This window comes from Gobius niger (assembly GCF_951799975.1).
Source record: "Gobius niger genome assembly, chromosome: 4".
In the NCBI taxonomy this organism is placed as follows: domain Eukaryota; kingdom Metazoa; phylum Chordata; class Actinopteri; order Gobiiformes; family Gobiidae; genus Gobius; species Gobius niger.
This window is the reverse complement of record NC_136855.1, coordinates 22,342,211-22,361,763: the sequence shown is the minus strand read 5'-3', so window position 1 is coordinate 22,361,763 and position 19,553 is coordinate 22,342,211. Positions and strand designations below refer to the sequence as shown.

The 19,553-nt window shown below is 40.4% G+C and overlaps 1 protein-coding gene across 1 annotated transcript in view; it reads right to left on the bottom strand.

Annotated features, from left to right (window-relative positions):
* Positions 1 to 1,727: 1,727 nt before the first annotated feature.
* Positions 1,728 to 19,553, bottom strand: part of spon1a (spondin 1a) — a 35,530-nt gene continuing 17,704 nt past the window's right edge. Inside the window, exons 7-16 of the mRNA XM_079554499.1 lie at positions 10,673 to 10,737; positions 7,801 to 8,002; positions 6,529 to 6,669; positions 6,174 to 6,249; positions 5,897 to 6,079; positions 4,834 to 5,004; positions 4,589 to 4,756; positions 4,212 to 4,376; positions 2,985 to 3,251; positions 1,728 to 2,519 (exon numbers count right to left, since the gene is read on the bottom strand). Of these exons, the coding sequence (XP_079410625.1) occupies positions 2,356 to 2,519; positions 2,985 to 3,251; positions 4,212 to 4,376; positions 4,589 to 4,756; positions 4,834 to 5,004; positions 5,897 to 6,079; positions 6,174 to 6,249; positions 6,529 to 6,669; positions 7,801 to 8,002; positions 10,673 to 10,737 (1,602 nt within the window). The 3' untranslated portion in view covers positions 1,728 to 2,355. The remainder of the gene's footprint in view (positions 2,520 to 2,984; positions 3,252 to 4,211; positions 4,377 to 4,588; positions 4,757 to 4,833; positions 5,005 to 5,896; positions 6,080 to 6,173; positions 6,250 to 6,528; positions 6,670 to 7,800; positions 8,003 to 10,672; positions 10,738 to 19,553) is intronic.

The following is a 19,553-nucleotide window of genomic DNA, read 5'->3' as shown; positions in this document are numbered from 1 at the left end:
GTCCCTGACCCACAGTTTGGGAACCGCTGATTTAAAACTAACTGAAACCTGCACCCGACGGTTATTTCTGTCTGACCACTGAGAATTAGTCTGTGAGTAGCCCAACCCGTTTTAGACTGTGCACATTCAGAGAACCAGAGTTACTGTAAGTTACTGTGATCATGAGAACCATGTGGATTCAACTCCACTTTTACACAAAAAGGCCACGTAGAACTGCTTTTTACTCTCATCAACTCGCCAAACTACTGTCCTGATACTCTAGACTCACCAGACACAATAAGAATAGAGTTTTAATGAGAGTGTGGCCGTTGCAGCCCAGAGACCGCGCAGAGAAAACCTGAGAGCAGCGCTCGGGACACGGGTGACATGGAGCCGCGAGTACCGAGAGGCAGACACGAGCGGACAAGCACTCGCGCTTTGAAAGTGACAGGGGGAAGGCGGTAGGTCTCTCCTGCTCATTCACTTCAGTAGACTGCTCCGTTTTGGTGTTATATGTGACAAAGTAGGCGGAGAGATGAGTGAGCGCTGTCAGAGAGCCTGTCCCCGTAACAACGTGTTGATTAATCAGTGAAAAAACACCGTTGTTTGACTGAGATGCGGGGCACTTGCGGCTGCGCACTTTGCGTAGTTTGCGTATAGGAAAAAACGGCTCTGAGGAGGCGGGAGCATATCACCCCTGTCAGCTACCCTATAGGATTGAGTTTAAGATCTTGATGGTTGGATCTTCATGGATTTGCTCCTGAGTATCTCTCTGAGATTTTGACCGCGTGTGCCCCAGTCAGATCAGGGAGGTCTGCGAATCAGCTGCTCCTGAACGTGCTCAGATCCCGTTTAAAGACGCGAGGAGACCGGGCGTTTAGTGTGGCTTCTCCCAAACTCTGGAGCAGTCTCCCCCCACGCCAGAGCTGCTTCAACCTTAGAAACTTCTAAGACTGCCCTTAAAACACAGCTGTTTGCGTTGGCGTTCAATTCAAGTTGAGCTGCACTTTGACTCCATTGTGTGTATTTTTCTTGTTTTTTTACTCTATTTTTATACCGTTTATATGTGAAGCACTTTGGGCACCCAGTGTTGTAAATGTGCTATACAAGTAAAGTTGACATTGACATTTACCAAGTGTTTGCTCACATGCAAAACAAGTCACACATGCAAAAGTGGACTAGCAGCAGAGTCATTTAAAATTGAATGCAGCACTCTCGCACTTACATAGGCTATCAAATTTGGGACCACAATTTTATGTTTTTTTGTGTTCCCTGTTGAGTCTGACAAAAAAAAGTATTGTGCAAAGTCCTGTGTGTGCTCATGCATATATGGTGCATACACAATTTAGCATAGAGTTATGTTGCTTTTTTCTAGTTTACAATGCTGTTTTAGTTTATATATCTTTCTTTATGTGACTCTGATAGCTATTAAATTGAATAGTCATATTCAAAGTTAAATCAAACATGCTCTAAATAATTTTCTAAATTATATGCTGCTTTCTCTTTGTTTGCAATGAGAATTAGAATGACTGACATGAGGCAGAAAAACAGGAGACTAAAAACACTCAAGTAGAACCCAAACATACTCTCTGGTCCTAATCCAAATACACACATTTTTGCAACAATACTGTGTGTGTTGGGTTGTAATGAAAAATAATCACTCTAGTGGACAGGCCTGTGTCTGCAGTGTAAATAATTAACACACTCGGAAAAACTTTGTCACATTTACTTTTATTGTAAAGGTGATATTATTCCAAAATATTAATATGTTACTGCAACAAAGAAGAAGGTGGGGACAATGACATCTAGAAAACATCTACACAAGACTTTGGTAAGAATCTTGGGACACATTCTTATCAAAAAATCACAAAAAATCTCTAGCAATTTTAGAAATCATAAAGATATAAGTTGTGGTGCAACACCAATATCCCCTATGGGAGGATAAAGACACTTCGAATTTGAACTATGTACAACAGAGTTGGATAAAAAGTTACCTGGGCTTTCTGTGTTCTAGAAACAAAGCATTGAAAATCCCGGCTCTGCATCTGTGCTTTAGGTCTGGTATATATAGTACTTTATTATTGAGGCATATCAGTACAGTTCATTGTTAAATTGATGTATGCTTTTTAGATATGGCATTGAACAAGTCAATGTCTGTATCAGGCCTTTGTGTATGAACAGGAGCATCCACTGGGTTTGTAAGAGTTTTATTTTCTATTGAAACTGGATCTCCTGTACAGCATCCTCAGCAAAATGTCGCTGGATTAACACCCAACTGATTCTTTTGGCTGCATTATTAGCCTCTTACAACATACTCCTTCCCAGCTTTGCATTGTGTGCATAAATCACTGTGAACCTCACATGTGTGTTTCCCCTCTAGCATGGGTGCACATTGCAGGCCCTGATTTCCTTCCTGTCCTTACAGCTGGACAGCTGAGCAGACTTGAACTTCTGCTTTACTGTCATCAGTCGCTCTTGAATTCCACCGCCGCAAAGTTTGGTGCATTCTGTCCAACTTGACCAAGGTCTCATTCTGCATCCTATGGAAAACATAATTACATATATAAAAATGCCCATGTTTATTTAAAATAAACACAAAAGAACATATTATTATTATTTAAGTTGTTAAAAATAAATATTGAATTAAAGGCCTGATACCTAATTTTTGTTGTTTAGAAACAGGAAATGAAAACAAATAAATTAGCTTGTTAGCTGTGGTCGAAATGCATTCTCAACTTTCCTAACACTTCTCTGACACCCAAATTCTTGTCATGGATGGGATTATGGACATATTTCAGGACATATTTCACAACTTGCAGGGTCATTTTCCGGGTCCCTGTCACAGAAATGCTAAAAAGTTATGCATGATGGTGATACAAATGCTTTATAATTTGATGCACTGTATTTTTTTCCACAATCATCTGCGTTTGCGATGAACCGTAAGAGGGACAAAAGAAGTATAGGGCCTTTAAATGCTGTAATCTCTTTGTTAGATCTTCACACACCTGGGTGTTCTGCTGCTCCTTCAGTGCGCCCTTGCTTGCTCCTCCTCTTCTCCCGCTGCTCTCTCCGTCTCTTTTTCTCGTCACTGTTGGCCTGTCCCCGCGTGCACTTCCGGACCTTACACTTCCTCCTCTGGATGATCTCAGGGCAGGCATCCCCTCCGAACTGTGGCTCCATCATCACCATACGAGTCCTGATGCTGTGGCCCTTCCCGCACGACTTGTTACACTCGGACCACTCGCTCCATTCTGACATGTTGCAGTCAATTGCTGAAAGACAGTAGGTTTTACTTTCTGTAAATGTTGTCACAGATGTTGGACTGTATAAAGGCAATACATAAAGTTCACACAAAAGTTCTACTGATCGCCATTTTAACATTGTCTTTCCTCAAGCTGTGATCACTTTAAACAAGGCACTTTAATTTTTGTATGGACTTTTATTGAACAGTATTTTACCTTAAGCTTTGTATGTGGCATTTGTTTGCTTGTTTTTACTGTATGTTGTGTCCTTTTATGTGTTGACATTGCGCTTTGAGCTCCTTGCACATTTTTTTCCAATGTGGTTTTTGTTCTGCAAATGGCTAATAAACTGAATCTTGAACAATTTTAAAAGTACTTCCGTCTTGAGAGTTTGATCACAGTTTTTTTTTTTTACAATGAAAAAGGACATCCGATCAGACCACCACATTTAAAGGAACAGGCCACCATTTTTCCATGCTGAGATATATTTCTCCTTAGCTTAGACGAGTTGATGCGTACCTGTCTGGTCTTTGTGCGTGCACTTAGTCACGCAAAAAGACCAGAGATGTTGTTCTAACTTCACCCTGTTTGGCCCCATAGAGGAAAGGAACAGGTACGTATCAACTCGTCTAAGCTCAGGTAAGAACATATCTCAGTATGATATGATACCCAATCAACCTCACACATTAGCAAATAGCAATAGTCCCATGGTAAATTGCTTCATTTGAAATAAAATGTAAAAGATGATCATTTAATTTTGGACACGGTCATTTTTTGCATCATCGGCCACCCCCCTTTTAAGGTGGCTCTTTACCACTCTAGCCATTTGCCTGAAGAAGGCCTAGACCCGAAACGTTGCAATAAACCTCACTTTTTGCAAGTTTCCCAGTGTGCGGGAGTTACATTTTTTTCAAAAAATGATCATTAAAATGCTTCCTAATTTGTCACTTCACTGCAGCAGAGGGGAATTGTGAGTAGATCATTACTTACGACACTCTGGGAGCATGCACCTCTCCTTCTGCTCCAGCTCCTCCGTGCAGTCTCCCAGCTCCACCGGAGACTTGAGCATGCGCTGTCGAGTCCTCGTTCCCTTTCCACAAGTCACACTGCAGTCACTCCAGTCAGACCAGGGGGACAGCAGGCATGGGATGGTGTCTGTGCACAGCAGTCATCAGCACGATCTTGTTGATAACAGACTTCGGAAAAAGCATTTGAGTCACGGTCTGTGTTTGTCATTAATTAAATTGCAGACTCATGCTGGGAAAAAAAGACTGATTGCAGTCTCTGGAGCAGTACAACAGAAGCACACTCAGTTGTTCAGATTTGGAGCGTGGGATGTGTAGTCTCTAACACGCTGTTATACTCACGGCACTCTGGCATCATGCACTTCTCTCTGTCCAGCAGCTCTGTGCCACATATGGAGCCATCTGCAGGATTCATTGTGACAAACCGCTCCCGCCGCCTATTCCCATGACCACAGGTGGCGCTGCATGGGTCCCATTCACCCCACTCGGTCACCAGGCAACTGCTTGGAGCTAACAGCAAGAAAATGACAGTTATTTCAGTGTCACGCGGTTCAGTGCGGTGTTTTGCTGCAATTGTCTCAACGCACAGCAGTCCTCGTTGACTACACAGTTCTCTGTCTCCTCTGTGGGCAGGGTGCACACTGAGCCATCATCTGGGAACTGCTTCACATAACGCTCCCGGGACCGCGTGCCCATCCCACAGGTCAGGCTGCAGGGAGACCAGGTGATCCACTCTGACATCATACAGGTGGAGGCATCTGCACAAAGGGTGAGTAAGAATTCAGTGCTTTATGCACCTTATTCCGGAGGTTCGCATGGGCGCTGCCATGAATTGTGCCCGCCCCTTTTCTCCTATCAGTTAACATAGGACTGGAGAAGTCCAGATAAAATCAGTTACTACACGAAAACAAAGCCATTATTAGGCCACGTAGAGAAACGGTGCTGTGTTGACTTGTTGGTGCAAATGAACATTGGACACTTTACACAAATCAATCGACAAAACATCAGATTTGAGCAACGAACATTTTCCCTCGTTCTCCGTTTAATGAATGGGCTTCGCGCTCTACCGGAAGTGCTGGGACAACGGAAGTGCAGAGACAAGGCAAAAAAAGGCAAAAGTGGGCTGGGCGGGAATAAGGTGAATACTGAACAGTATATCCGCAGTCATTTTAAATTGTGTAGATTACTGTCTCACTTAGGTTGAAAGTTCAGAGTCAGACAAGCAACAAAACTCACAATAAAAACTTGCCAAATAAAGGCAATTAACATTTAGCCTTCGAATATCACAATTCTGAACTGCCAGGATGTTTTCATCCATCCATCCATCCATTTTCTTCCGCTTTATCCAGGGCTGGGTCGCGGAGGCAGCAGTCAAAGCAGAGATGCCCAGACTTGCCGATCCACGCACACCTCCTCCAGCTGTTCTGGCGGGACCCCGAGGCGACACCAGCCCAGCTCAGAGACATGGTCATTCAGCACCTCCAAAGTTTACAAACACTGAAAGGGGTCTAAGTTAAAGTACCTCCTCTGCATGCAAAATATTTAAAACAAGATGCTTTTTAAAGTGTCAGAAGAAAAGAGTTCAATGTGATGTCAGTTTCATTGAGAACTCAGAGAATTTCTTTAAAATTAACCTTATTAAGTATTAACCTTCATCGCTGCATCCAGGGCCCATACAAGGCTCAAAGTCCTGTGTGTGTGGACAGGGCACACTGCGGTCCAGCTGTGCCTTCAGCATCCTCTGCCTCATTCTCTTCCCTTTCTCACATGTGGCTGAACTACAGGCTGACCATGGAGACCAGTTCGAATAGATGCAGGTTTCAGGAGTGTCATCTGCAAAACACATACAATGTGGCGAGAAAACAAATCGACCCTCAACAGAGTCTTGACATATAATTAGAGCACATAAAACAAATGCAATACTGACCTTCCTCTTTCTCTTCCTGGGCGATATCTGCCACAATGTCATCCACATTGTCTGGTACAATGTTGCACTGCTCACCCTATGCACAATCACAGAAATCTTTTATCCATTAACTGTATACTGTATAATTATTGGATTTGAGCAACCCCAACCAATACAGTATTAATGTGTAATTCTCGGTCGTTGCCACCAGAGGCCACCAATGATCTTTACGTCGCATAATGTATGTATATGTTTTACAATAGTTGTTATTTTCTGGCATATGACTCTTTTATCAATAGCATAGTTTTCTCTATATGCGGCAGCTGTATATTTATTGATCTGCTCCAGTATGTCAAAGACAGAAATAGTAATAAACCTTTCTGGCAATTCTTTCCACTACCATCCTTGCCACAGGAGTGATAGCTCCCCCTTCAGGATCATAGAAAGGGCTTTGTGGATGATCCAGGCTGGTCAGAGGACGAATCTTGTCCTGAGGCGCAGTAGGCTTGTTGGGAGACTAAAAAAAAAAACACACACACACACACAGCGAGAAACAGTGAAACTTTGGGATTACCAAAATAACACACAGCCAGGCTGTTTGAAAAATACTTTGAACAAAAAGCCCAAAGTGACTCAACAAAGTTGGACAAAGCACAAAAGTGAGAGCAAGGACAGGTCACACAGTGAGCACACAGCTGAATTAGAGCACTCTGGTTTATATTGGAGAACTTAATTGTAAACAGTAAAGGTCTGCCAGCATGGGGCTGATAGAAAGTGCCACAGGCTTTCTGAGGCAAAAGACTAGCGCAGCCTTCATGTCCACTGAGACCACCAGGAAACAGGAGTCCAGTGATTGTGAGGGAGGGGCAGAGGGGAGGGCAGTGCACTGAGTAATTAAGACATCAAGACATTACTCTTTAGTGGGCTGTTTCCCTAAAGGCTTAGTGCAGCCACTGCAATAATCCTGCTGCTAGAGTAACTGTAAAATGCCCACATTTTGACAGCTGATTTCCTTTACTTCCCAATTAAACCACTATGATTTCAGTCAAACACACACATACTTGGTCACTGTAGCTAACACTAGTTACGGCATATAAAGGTAGAGAAATGTTACAATTAATTACAGTAGAATAAATATAGGCTAATCGTAAAAGGACAATGTTCAACAAAATTGTGTATGGTGATGACCTTTGGTGCTGTATGCCAGAGGTGTATGTGAAGAGACAGAGGTTTAATGACAGGGTCAGATTGTGAGTGTGAAGTGAAGACACAGCTGGAGTGAGGTGTGAGGAGAAGGGTCACTCAGAGGTAAAGCACACAGCGTCAGGAACACTGTCAGACTGCAGGAGTGGAGCCTGAGCTGTGTCAAAATGTCAATATTATTTTCACAATATAACTGAATGTAAGACTGAATCGCAAAATGAATATATCCTGCATGCAAGTGAATGGGAAAGCAAGCTTAAAATGTTGTATTGATGATGAAATAAAAAACAGTCTAGACAACTACTTTATAAAACTATTACATCACCATTGAGACATATAGATGGGAGTTCAGAGAAACGTTTTGTGTACAGTCTTAGAAATCTGTCTGCCCTTCCATCTATATCAATACATCAATATCATATCAACAAAAGTGTCCAAGGTTCACCTCATATGTCACCCCACTGTCAGTGCCTGCATCCCATGGGATCAGGTCCTGCACCACCTTCTGCACCCAGCCGCACTCTTTGGTGCAGAGGTCCTCTGCAGACAGACCCACATTCCAGTCCGGACTGGGCCCCAGCATCGTCAGGAAGGACATGAGGTGTCGAGTCCGATCCACCGAGAACTCAGCAGACGGGGCAGCGCGTCTGATTGGCAAGCAGGGAGAAATATATCTTACTTAGTGTGGTTTGCAATACGGAAAGCAGGGCTGCTTTTAAATCTTCAAACATCATCCAACTCTAATTCTTCTTAAATGATTTGTGTTGAAGCTGGGCATGAGATCAGTGCATTTTGAGGCAATTAATACTACAAGTTTTAATTGCTATATAAATCTTCTCATTTGGCAAGCTGCAGCTGCAACTTGCCATATGTTCACACTGGCAATAAAATACATTTTAAGGATTTTCTCACAAATACTATTATTAACAGACAATACTGGCCAGTGCTTCATTTACAGCACACACTATGAGTCCTTTATACCACTGTGTCTTATGCCAGAGGTGGCATAGTTTATACAATGTGAAATAGCACATCCTTGCAGAATGCACAATCTGGCTGCACCCCCCTGGGGTTATTAAAACAGGGATGTGGGGTTCATCTCAAACAGCCACCTGTGCTCCACATCATGATGCCAAGTATAGGTTGGAGAAATAGTAATCATTGTAGAACCTCTGACGCTGGATTTATTGTATATCTCGGATAAATGTTCTATCCATGGGTCCTGATAAAAGTTACTCAGCTATTCTTTGACTGGGATGGATTAAACACATATTTTCTCATGCTGGATTGTAAATTTAAAATGTACTGGATTTATTGGATTGGATTGTAAATTGTAAATTTACTGGATTGCTGGATTGTAAATACATAAATATAGACACCAGAGAATTTAAAGTTGATGGAATTGGTCTCTCGAGGGAAATTTGACCACGCGTATTAGATATTGAGTAAAATTATTCTGTAAAATTACGACCAACACCTAAGAGTGGTTTTGAAAGTCCCAAAATAGAGGCTGGCTCATTAAGAGTCCTCCATTCCCCATCAAACCCCTCTCGTTTGGTGCCACTGACAACCACACTCCGCTCTGCTAAACCAATAAAGACCGAGACAGGCAAAAGGACGTCCTGTGGTTATTCAGGAGACAACAGTGGTGAAACTGAGTGTTGAAGGGAAATTAAAACTGTCTATTGATGTGACTGGTCAAGGCCAGTCTGTGCAAAGAACCAGAACGAAGAAAATGTAGTCAAATAAATGGGTTTTTACAAGACGGCTAAAGGGAAGAAAATACTTACATGCTATATATAAAAGAAAAGAAACTGCAGTCTACATTACACAGAAGTCTTTCCATATGGCAAAACCTGTGACTTTTTAATTTAGTGTTGATAGAGAACAGTCTGTCAACTGTAAACTCGTCACTTCTGTTATACCTGGCTGCCGCTTTCAGAGTAGGCAGTGACTGACATGAATGTAATTTAAATGTCACAGATGATGCGGTTATGCAATATAACTGCAATTTAATGTATATTTCACCATTAACGTCTGGTTTTAACTCACAATCACATGCCTTTCAGTAGGATGACACTAAAAAGACTGTCCTTTGGCAATGTTTGAGTTGAACCCTAAATGCAAAAGGGGAAGTTTAAAAAAATCTGTTTTACGATACCTTACATTATTAACCTCTCTAAATTAGTAATTTGTTTACAATTGTATACATAGCTATTGATACATGAATTGATAGCATTGACACGAGTCAATTAACTGCAGTTGTCTTGTTAATTCAATAGATTTAATCAAGTAATTCAAATCACTATGTTGGTATTTCATAAATTATCAAAACAATCCCGTAACAATACAAGATTTAGAACAACGGATAACAAATTCAATATTCCCTCTAATTGGTGAAAATGAGTGTCTAATGCAAAAAAATGAAATGAGTGTCTAATGCAAAAAAAATATGATCATTTATGACTTGACCCTCTGACAAGCCAAAGCCATCGTCTCCACGTGCACATCTTTATGTTTGGATTGATCTGATATTATGACTGCATCAAATTCTAGAAGCAACCCTTTGATTGTGTGGATAATAATTTTTCATTTTTCATTTCAGACAATTAAATGCTAAGTAATTATTTGGTTATGAATACAAATATATCACTGTCATTTGAATGCTATTTTTTTTCATAATTATATCTAAAAAAACATTGTAAAAATATTTCCATTTAACTAGAGTCACTGGAAAACAGAATCATATTTGCAGAAGCAGCAGCGTTGAACAGCAATGGAGAGGTTACGAGTGCATTCTGTATTTTAAAATTGGTTAGAATAAAAGATGAACTTGCACGATTGAAGAAATTATGATGTGGCGCCCTCAAAGAAGAATGTAAATGCCTTATGCCCTATGAACAAAAAAACCCATAACAAAACACATCCAATTAAAAACTGCTCCACCTTAAGAAGTCTATCTGCAGTGACCCCTGCATTTTAAGATTTAAGTTGCTCTCTTGCTGAGACCCTGTGGTTGGGTAAATATCGCTATGCAAGGCTTTGCGCACTGTGTGTTGTTTTGTCGGAACTGAGCCAACAAGTTCCTTGTTTTTCCACATGAATAAGAGATTAAATGCTATAAACGATGGGGTAATAATAGCAACATCAGTTGGAGGTTAGTGCTCGATGTGCTCCATGTTGTATCACATGTGTTCTGCTCTCCCTCGTATTGAGACTTGCAAACCCAGGTTATTGGACATGAAAGTTTCTTTGCTCTGTGGTGGTGTGGTTGTAAGTTAAGGATTTGAAAACAGCATGACATAAGGGGTACTTACACATTCAGGGGCTGCCAGGCTGGCCACTGTGCTTTCATTTTGATCACAGTAAGGACTTCATCGCCCTGGAGAAAACACAAAGGGCACAAGAGTAGAGATAAAAGCAAAGTCAAGCAGTTTTATTACACCCATCAGTGGTTAAACAAGAGTGGTTAGGCAAGATCAATAAGCTATTCCACTTTAATTTGGGAAATCTATATGGTTGGATATGGACAGTATGCGGTTACGAAGCTTCATTTATGTATGTGTGCTAGGCAAGTCTAGAGGCAGAGATTAAAACAGAATAACTAAGTATTGCATTAAAATACCACAGTGTTGTGGTATGTATACTGCATTCAGGTAGTGAATCTATGGCTCTGGTTCTTAACTTGTGAAGCTTCAGGACCCACTTTCAACCTCTCGTGACAAGCCACAACCCTGTTTTGGTATTTGATATGAAAACACATATTTCATCACAGAGTTCTATTGAATGAAGCATTATCATTACAATCAACAAAGAGCAGTTGACAATAAAAATATCTAAACTATGTATCTGCTGCAAACCACTTGTCATCGAAGAATAAGTGCCATATCTGCTACGGCTGTGTAAAGTAGCTCAATGTTTAGACCTTTTGTATTAACAACATAACATTTGCCGTTTAAGTATTGTAAATGCAGCAATTTGTGAAAAGAAATAACACACCATGCACAGTCTGCATCTACATATTGCACATGTTTTAACTGACTGCTAACACAGAAGTCTAAATCAGCGCAATTTATTTCAACAGTCTGCCCCAATTGGCTTTGCAATCTCATAAAGTTGTACGCGCAACCACAACATGCAACTTACTGAACACTTGGGATGTGCGGTCAGGAGGTATTGTGAGAGTTAGAAATAAAGGGCAGCAGATAGGGGTCTTTACAAACGTTGTCTGGAAACAAGACTAATGCTATTCAAGGCCGGACCATAATAGGCTACTGAGGTACAAAGAGTATGTTACCCTTCAGTTTTGAGTGAAGATAATTTCAAGTTTCAAGTATTGGTGTAGTGGACAGCTATGGTTGAAGGACAGACTGCTTATGGGCATATAAGTGCATAAAACATACTTTACTTTTTTATTGTGTGGTGTGCTAAAATGCCTTGCGAAACTAACATAATAAATGCTCTAACAGTGAGGGATAGAAATAGAAACACATCTCCGCATGCAAACAGAGGTGCAGATGAAACATATGGCTTTTAATGGGGACATTTTCCTCTATTATGTTAATAGGGATAATCAAATCTCTATTAATAGACAAAATACACTCCAGCTGGTAATTAAGTGATTAGCAACCAAATTGTCCATCTGGACAAGAACCTACTACAAAGACAATACATACAATGGAGACAGTGCCGCCAAGTAATACATAATAATAATTAGCAAAATCAACAATCTCAATTCCATCTAAAACTGTACTTCACAAGTCCCAAAGTGAAAATAAATAATGAATTAAGTAAATGTTATTGGTTCAACTGCTCTGGGACGTCTTTAAATATTTTTCATGTAATATTGACATCATCATGTGCTTCAGGGCTTTAACACAGTCAATGAACTCACACATCAAACTTGTGAATTAATGAAAAATGAAATGAAACGGTTGAAGCACTTTTCTTTACAGCACAGGAGTAGCATGGTAATGTGGTGAAAATAGCAATGCATCTTAAAATACAGTAACATTTGAGTGCTGCAAAATTGTCTTGTATTCATTCTGTTCTTATTTTGAGTAAAATGTTATATTTTTGGGTCATGGATTGAATAGATGTTGTTGTTGTTGTTGTTGTTGTTGTTGTTGTTGTTGTTGTTGTTGTTGTTGTTGTTGTTGTTGTTGTTGTTGTTGTTGTTGTTGTTGTTGTTGTTGTTGTTGTTAATATATTTTTTACGTTTTGGGGAATTTTGATTTTTCATAATTTAAAGATATAACACATGTGGTCTAAACTGCTTTTTCCAGGTGTCAGCAAATTAGCACATGTCAACATCTCTCTATCTCCTGGTGGCTTCTAATTGGATGGCATATGCCACTATTTGAATCCTTCAGTAGGGAAATTATTACCAACGTTCAACTGGGTCTTCATTGTGCCAAAAGCAGGCAGGCAGAGAAAGACGGACAGACTTTATGCAATTGCATATGCAGACCTGCACCACCGCACGCCAGCTCAAATCTGCAACTCCCACTAATGACAGGGGTGTCTAAAAGTGAACCCTATTAGCAAGAGAACATGGGCCAAACACAAGCTGGAGTTAACGTCTTACACAGCCTGTCATTTCTGCACTCCTAATTTAGAACTGAGCAAGACACATTTCTATCATAAGAGCTCCACATTTTCTGGTAGTTTAATGTTCCTCAGTACTTGCATTGCACATCAGATTACTCTTTTTGTTTTTAAATAGGCCAAGAAATACCATCTATCAAGCCACCTAATGCAAAATCAGGTTTGGAACATTGTATTGCATGCATGCCCATTCTCCTGTCATTCATCTCTGTCAGGCCACAGCAGCTCTGTCCATCTGGCTACTGGACAAATGAAGCTAAATGTGACTAATTTAAAAAATCTCTAATAACACACACATCTGCTCTGAATCAGTTTTTGCAGCGGATTGCAATAAATCTGGGTGCATCTGTTCAATGCCAACCCATCCATTACCTTGTTCTATTGTAACTGAAAGTATTATTGGTCACTGAAGGATATACGATAAGTAAGTGCTTTATTTGTCATTGTGCACTGATCAGCATGTTTTTGGTGGTAGGGGAAACTGGAGGAGTGCCTTCAGTACCTTTCTTAAAGGGTGCAGCGCCTCCGTAGTTTTTGTCCTTGTTCCAGAGTGTAGTGTGATATAGGGGCTTCATATGTGCAGACCTTTTTTAAAAAAAAAAACATTTGGGCTGGGTGTGCGACTTATACTCAAGTGTGACTTATATATCTAAATATATAATCCCACAATGTGTGTTATTTTCGACAGCCGCTAGAGGCTCTAGGCTTGTGTACCTATCTGCTCTTTATGTACCACTGAAGATTTGAAAATTGGTAACTGAGCAGCAGAAAGAAAGTTTGGAGTGAGCAAGAAACTCGTAAGGCACTGGTGACTTATAGTCCGGAAAATATGGCAACTGATCATAAGATCAATCATGATACATAACACAGTGTGCTATGCATAAGATTCATTCATTAGAAATTACACATGCAGTAGCTGACTACAGGCCAACACTAAAAAACTCCACGAAGCAGCAAGAGTACGTATGGTGAGCGTAAGGTAAGACGATGCCTGTTGCTGCTTGGAAAATACTAATGCTACTTATTTATTAGGAAAAAAAATAAAGGTAAATATATCATTCTTTTTTTTAAATACATTTTTTGATAGAGGCTATAAAAACTATGAAGTTATTTTTGTAATCTCATCAGTCAGCCAGGTAGCCTATTAAATATTAAGCCAATTTCAGTGAAAACATGATTCAGGCTAACTGCATATAAAGCCTTGCAGATCTTACTCTCTGCTCGTTGACCATTAATGCATAATTAGTCTTCTGCATGAGTAGAAATGTGAATTTGCTTCTGACCCGATAAAACTGCTGGAAGCAGCGTCATTGTCCAACGGGCCTGTGCTCTGAGGGAGGAATTGACCTGTCGCTTGACTCATACTGAGGAGACCAGCCATGAAATTGAGTCAAGGCGGGCTCAGGGTCTACTCTTTAAAATACTGCTTCAGTAGGATAATACCCCAGTAGTGCACGCTTCTCCCATTGGCAAAAGAACCCCTAAGCAACCCATCCAGCGACTAGCATCCTCCTTTGCCTGGACAACAGCAAATGGTTTTCCTCTGTGAGGAGAGCTGCCTTCTAACTGGGTTTACGCTGAAAAGTCCTATAGTGGCATTCATTGCATTGAAGTGTAATTGCATACTGTGTATGTTACATGTATGCACTTCTACAGAGTCTCAAAATGAAATTTACTCAGACCAATTCAAGAAACTCACTCATGTGACATCTAGATCATGGATGATGTTTATTTTTGTCACTAATCATTCAATCTAATTTGTCATGTAATACAGCATAAGGTATGCTGTATTATACCAGCATACCTTTTGTGTTCGTCCCAAATCTGAATAAATTAAAAGGCTTTAATCAGGAGGGGCAGCGTAAATCTGTTGCTAACCTAAACAAAACGAATGAGAATCCAACTTGGAGAACGCCACAGATCACTATTGTGTGGTCCATGAAGCCATTAACAATCAGTGTTTGCTATGTTAGATATTTAAATCACTTTGTATTATCTCTTACCCTTACAACTGCAGGATAGGTGGTCCAGAGTAGCAGGTATTAGCTGCCCAGCTTAAAGCTTCAGTAGTAAATGTATTCTATTTTCTGTGTGTAAGCCCGCTTGGCGAAGTGTGCCTATGCATTTCTCACCATGTGATAGTATCTTTGTTTATGCAGCACCTGAGCCGTGCAGCATGCTCTTGATTATACGCCTGCTCATGCATTAATGGCCTTCAGGCCTGCCACCTTGATCATACAGTTCCCCCATGCCTGTGCTCTGCTGAACACATGTTATAGTCACGGTCAACATGTCAATATACACCTTGTGTACAGTGATGATGGCCAGGTTTACTGTGCACACTTCAATAGAAACATACATTCGATGTTTGATTGGTTTTAAAGGACAGGTGCAAATATGTGCAGGAGAATGCATCAAGAACATCATGGGGTACAGAAGCCATACATGCTTTTTTTCCATTAAAGAGAGATGTCTGTATTAACCATAGCTTTAGAAACCAGCAGCCTCTGATGAACTCAGACAATTGTGTGTACACTTTGTACACCTTCAATGCAATTATTATTTGCAACGTTTTGATGAGAGAAGTGGAAGGAAATTATGCAAAACAGGTAGGGACATGGTCATAGTTAGAAAGTGATACAAGTTGTAATAAGTGTACACACCGACTCACAGATTTTACCCATGTCATATTTGTCTGGGTTACTTTTCATTGTGGTTGTAGATCACTGTCAGACCAAGGAAACATCACATTTACATTACAAATATATGCTCAAATATTTACATATAGGTTAGGCATTATCCACTAGTCACTTATTTGTTCCAAATGTTAATTCCTGCAAAGACACACTGGAACCTTTTCAATTGGAAGACTGTGTTGTGCAGTATACTTCACAATTGTTATCTGTGACCAAATGCATTCATGCTTCATGCTGCACATGCTAGTGTTCATGTGCAGTATCTAATGTTGAATTTGCACTCTTGCTTCACAGCTAGAAGGTCTGGATCGGGGCCTTTCTGTGTGGAGTTTGCATGTTCTCCCCTTGTCTGCGTAGGTTTCCTCTGGGTACTCCGGTTTCCCCTACCACTAAAAATGATCCTGTTGTACAATTGTATAATGACAAATAAAGCACTTTTCTTAAGCAACACTTGACTCACATCAACCCAGATTGTGTTAAATTGCATTGTTATAATCCATCCTTTGCTCCATGGCGTTACAGAAGATAATATTTGTTTATCGTAGGTCATTCTATATGGTCATTGCGCCTATAGTACAACTATACCCATGGCTCTTAGAGAGGAGGAGGGTATGCATTTTTTTACCTGGCATGGCATTTTTGCCATGTTACAATGTTGTTCTCTCATCAAAAACATACCTGGACCTTTGTTTCGACCCAGGTCTAGACGTGCTGAGGAGCTGGGGCGCCTCAGCCAAAGCCACACTGAGAGCCACACCAACATCAGCCCTGAGAATCTAACGCACAGGACCTGACCGTGCGGGATCAAGGCTTACTGGGGGAGCTGGTTTTTTGAAAACCATAAACAGCATGATGTAACATCACCAAAATGTTTGCTTGCGATGGAATGTCAACACGTTAACCGAGCATTCAAGCATCTCCCTGAGAGTGTTAAAAGTTAACATTAAACATCACAATTTGTATCCAATCTGTATCCAAATCTCCAAAATCATTACAGGAACAAAGCTTCAAACTAAATTTAGCCAAATGCAAAAATAGAAACTCTTCGTGAGTCTACATCCTGGACTAACTCAGAATCCTCTTAGTCCCATGGATTCCACCCCAAAACGGTAAAACAAAATTCCCTCAAAAATCTCAGTCAAAATCTCTCTAAAAGTTCAGTTTTAACATTGCCTTACTTTTTAAACTATTCCAAGCACATACATCATTGCATTATTCATGTTTACAGACTACAACTTGTTTAATTATTGGTCCAGGTTTACTGCAGTTGGCCTGTCTTAGCTTTGCCAATCATATTTTGTCATTCTTGTAGATGATGACATCACAACCTTGACACAAGCAGGGACATCATGCCCTGTACTGATGACTTCCCACACACATTCCTCCTTTGTCAGTCTCTCTGGAGCCGGTGAATTTACACTATACAGTGCAGATTTCTCAACAACTTGCTGATGGTAAACATATCCTAATTAAGACATCAAAACTCCAGCCAGTTTTCATCAACACTCTATCAGACTACTAGAGCATGGAACAGCAAGAGACCTGACGTTTAACTTGTTTTATTCTTGTTGTTCAAAATCCATTATGTAAGTAAGTAAGTAAGTGCTATATTTGTCATTGTACAAGAGCACAACAAAATAGTGTTCAGGTGTTAGTCCTGAGCATGGCACCCAGAGGAAACCTGGCTGCCTTCAGTCCTCCTCTAATCCTCTGAAACAGTGCAGCGACTCTTGTGTTTGTCCCTGTTTTAGAGCGTGGTGTCCTGCACTGGTCAGCTCTACCTCCTCCTTCCTCCTCCTCCTTCACAGCTCCCTCCGCCCCACAATAGTCTTTCACCATCTTCTGGGAAGAGCTTAGCAGTTAATCTGTTTTATTCTCCTGTGAACATCCATTAGCCAGAACAATAGAAGACATGTGTGGCTTAGCTGTGAGTCTCGCCCGGATACCTCCTCGTTTTTTGTTTCCTGTAACTCCTCTTGTGACGCTTCCACTGTGCTGCAGATGTGGGGTCTCTTGGTAGCTCTTCAGTGTCTCAGAAGAAGAATTTTGTAGGTCTCAAATAGGTTTAGCTGATAAGCTAGCTGTTTACTTTTTAAAAAGATGATTTCTTCAGGACCATTATGGACTCTTTGCAGAAGAAAAAAAATCCACCAGACCCCACAAAAACTATGGAAGCCCGTTTCCGCCATGTTAAAAAATAAAAGCCCAACAGGAAGTCGAAATTACAATATTTAAAGTCATAATTTTGTGTTTAAAACACAAAATTTCGTGTTTAAATCTCAAAATTACGACTTTTAAACTCATACTACGAGTTCAAATCTCGAAATTATGAGTTTTAAACTCATACTACGAGTTTAAATCTCGAAATTACGACTTTTAAACTCGTACTACGAGTTTAAATCTCAAAATTATGAGTTTTAAACTCATACTACGAGTTTAAATCTTGAAATTACGAGTTTTTAAGATCCGTAATCATAGAGGTCAGCCCTTTTTTACTTTGAAAATCCGGATGTTGTTGCCGTTCTCTTTCCTGTCTGATGCGGTCTGAACTGTGGAGCTTGATCTGGCCAGCCAAGCCGTATCTTTGAATCGTATCATGCCTGAAAAACAACTGCTAGTTTGGGGCAAATTCGTCCCTCTTTGCCTCTGCCATGTCCTATGGATACCCCCTATGGTCTCCCCGCTTGATAAAAGGGCGATGCCGGTGGACAATGGCTAGTTTGCCCAGTTAGCATGCCATGTGCAGTCCACCTTATTGTTGACAAAAAAAAAGTCTGCAATTAACCACCAATGCGTCAATCCCAACCCAGTGTGTGATAATCTTCAAGGCTGCATTATGTGGTTACTGGCTTTATTGACGTTTTTTAGTGTATAATACTTAATTCCACAAGATCCAGTATTGGAGCTGGTTAGCTGCGGGTGCAAAGCAATCGGCTACGGCCAATTGTACATGAAGTGTGAGTAATAAACTGCAAAACCAACCAGCCCGGCTCAGTGTGTGATCGTTGTTAAAGGGATGCTTTATGTAGACGGTGGTTTTATTGACCTTTATTCATGCATATTTCCCATTTTCACATGATCATGATCATCCGAAGTTCATCGAAGTTCATGATGTTTCGATCGTAGGATTAGCTTTGGGAATGCCCCTGCATCATCAAGGCCGAAACACATTCCTATCGTGGATACAGTCATTTTTAATAAGTTTTCTTGTCACTGCTTTTAATCCTGGGTGTTGAGGTTAAATAAACACTTCTGTGTGTCTTTGTAAAAGTCCCAGAATTGCTGTAGCTCCGGTTCACAACACGATGAAGCTAATCCTCCATGACTGTTTGTTTACATCTGCACCAGTGGTTCTGCTGTCCCCGCCGTACCGACATCTATGATCACGGATCTGAAAAACGTGAAATTCTGAGTTTTAAAAGTCGTAATTTCGAAATTTGAACTCGTAATTTCGAGATTTAAACTTGAAATTTTGTGTTTTAAACACAAAATTATGACTTTAAATCTCGTTATTTCGACTTCCCGTTGGGCTTTTATTTTTTAACATGGCGGAAACGGGCTTCCATAAAAAACAAGGCAAAGCTGCACAAAAGTATCCAGTAGAGAGAGGGAGGTTGCTGCCTGTTGCCATGGATGTTACAAAAGAATTAACCAACTTTAATACAGTCCCTGAATGCATCTGCTGTTAATAAAATATTTATTCAATATTCTTTGGGTTTAATTAAATATAGATGATTATGATAATGTCTCCCAAAGTAATTCATGGCAGGATTAGATAGAGGAGGTAACAAGAGCTAGAGAAGGAAGTCTAAAACTTATTTTCTTTAAGGATTTATTGGTTACTTGGTGAGCAGCTAATTATATTAAAAGGGAACATTTTTAATTCACTTCAGCA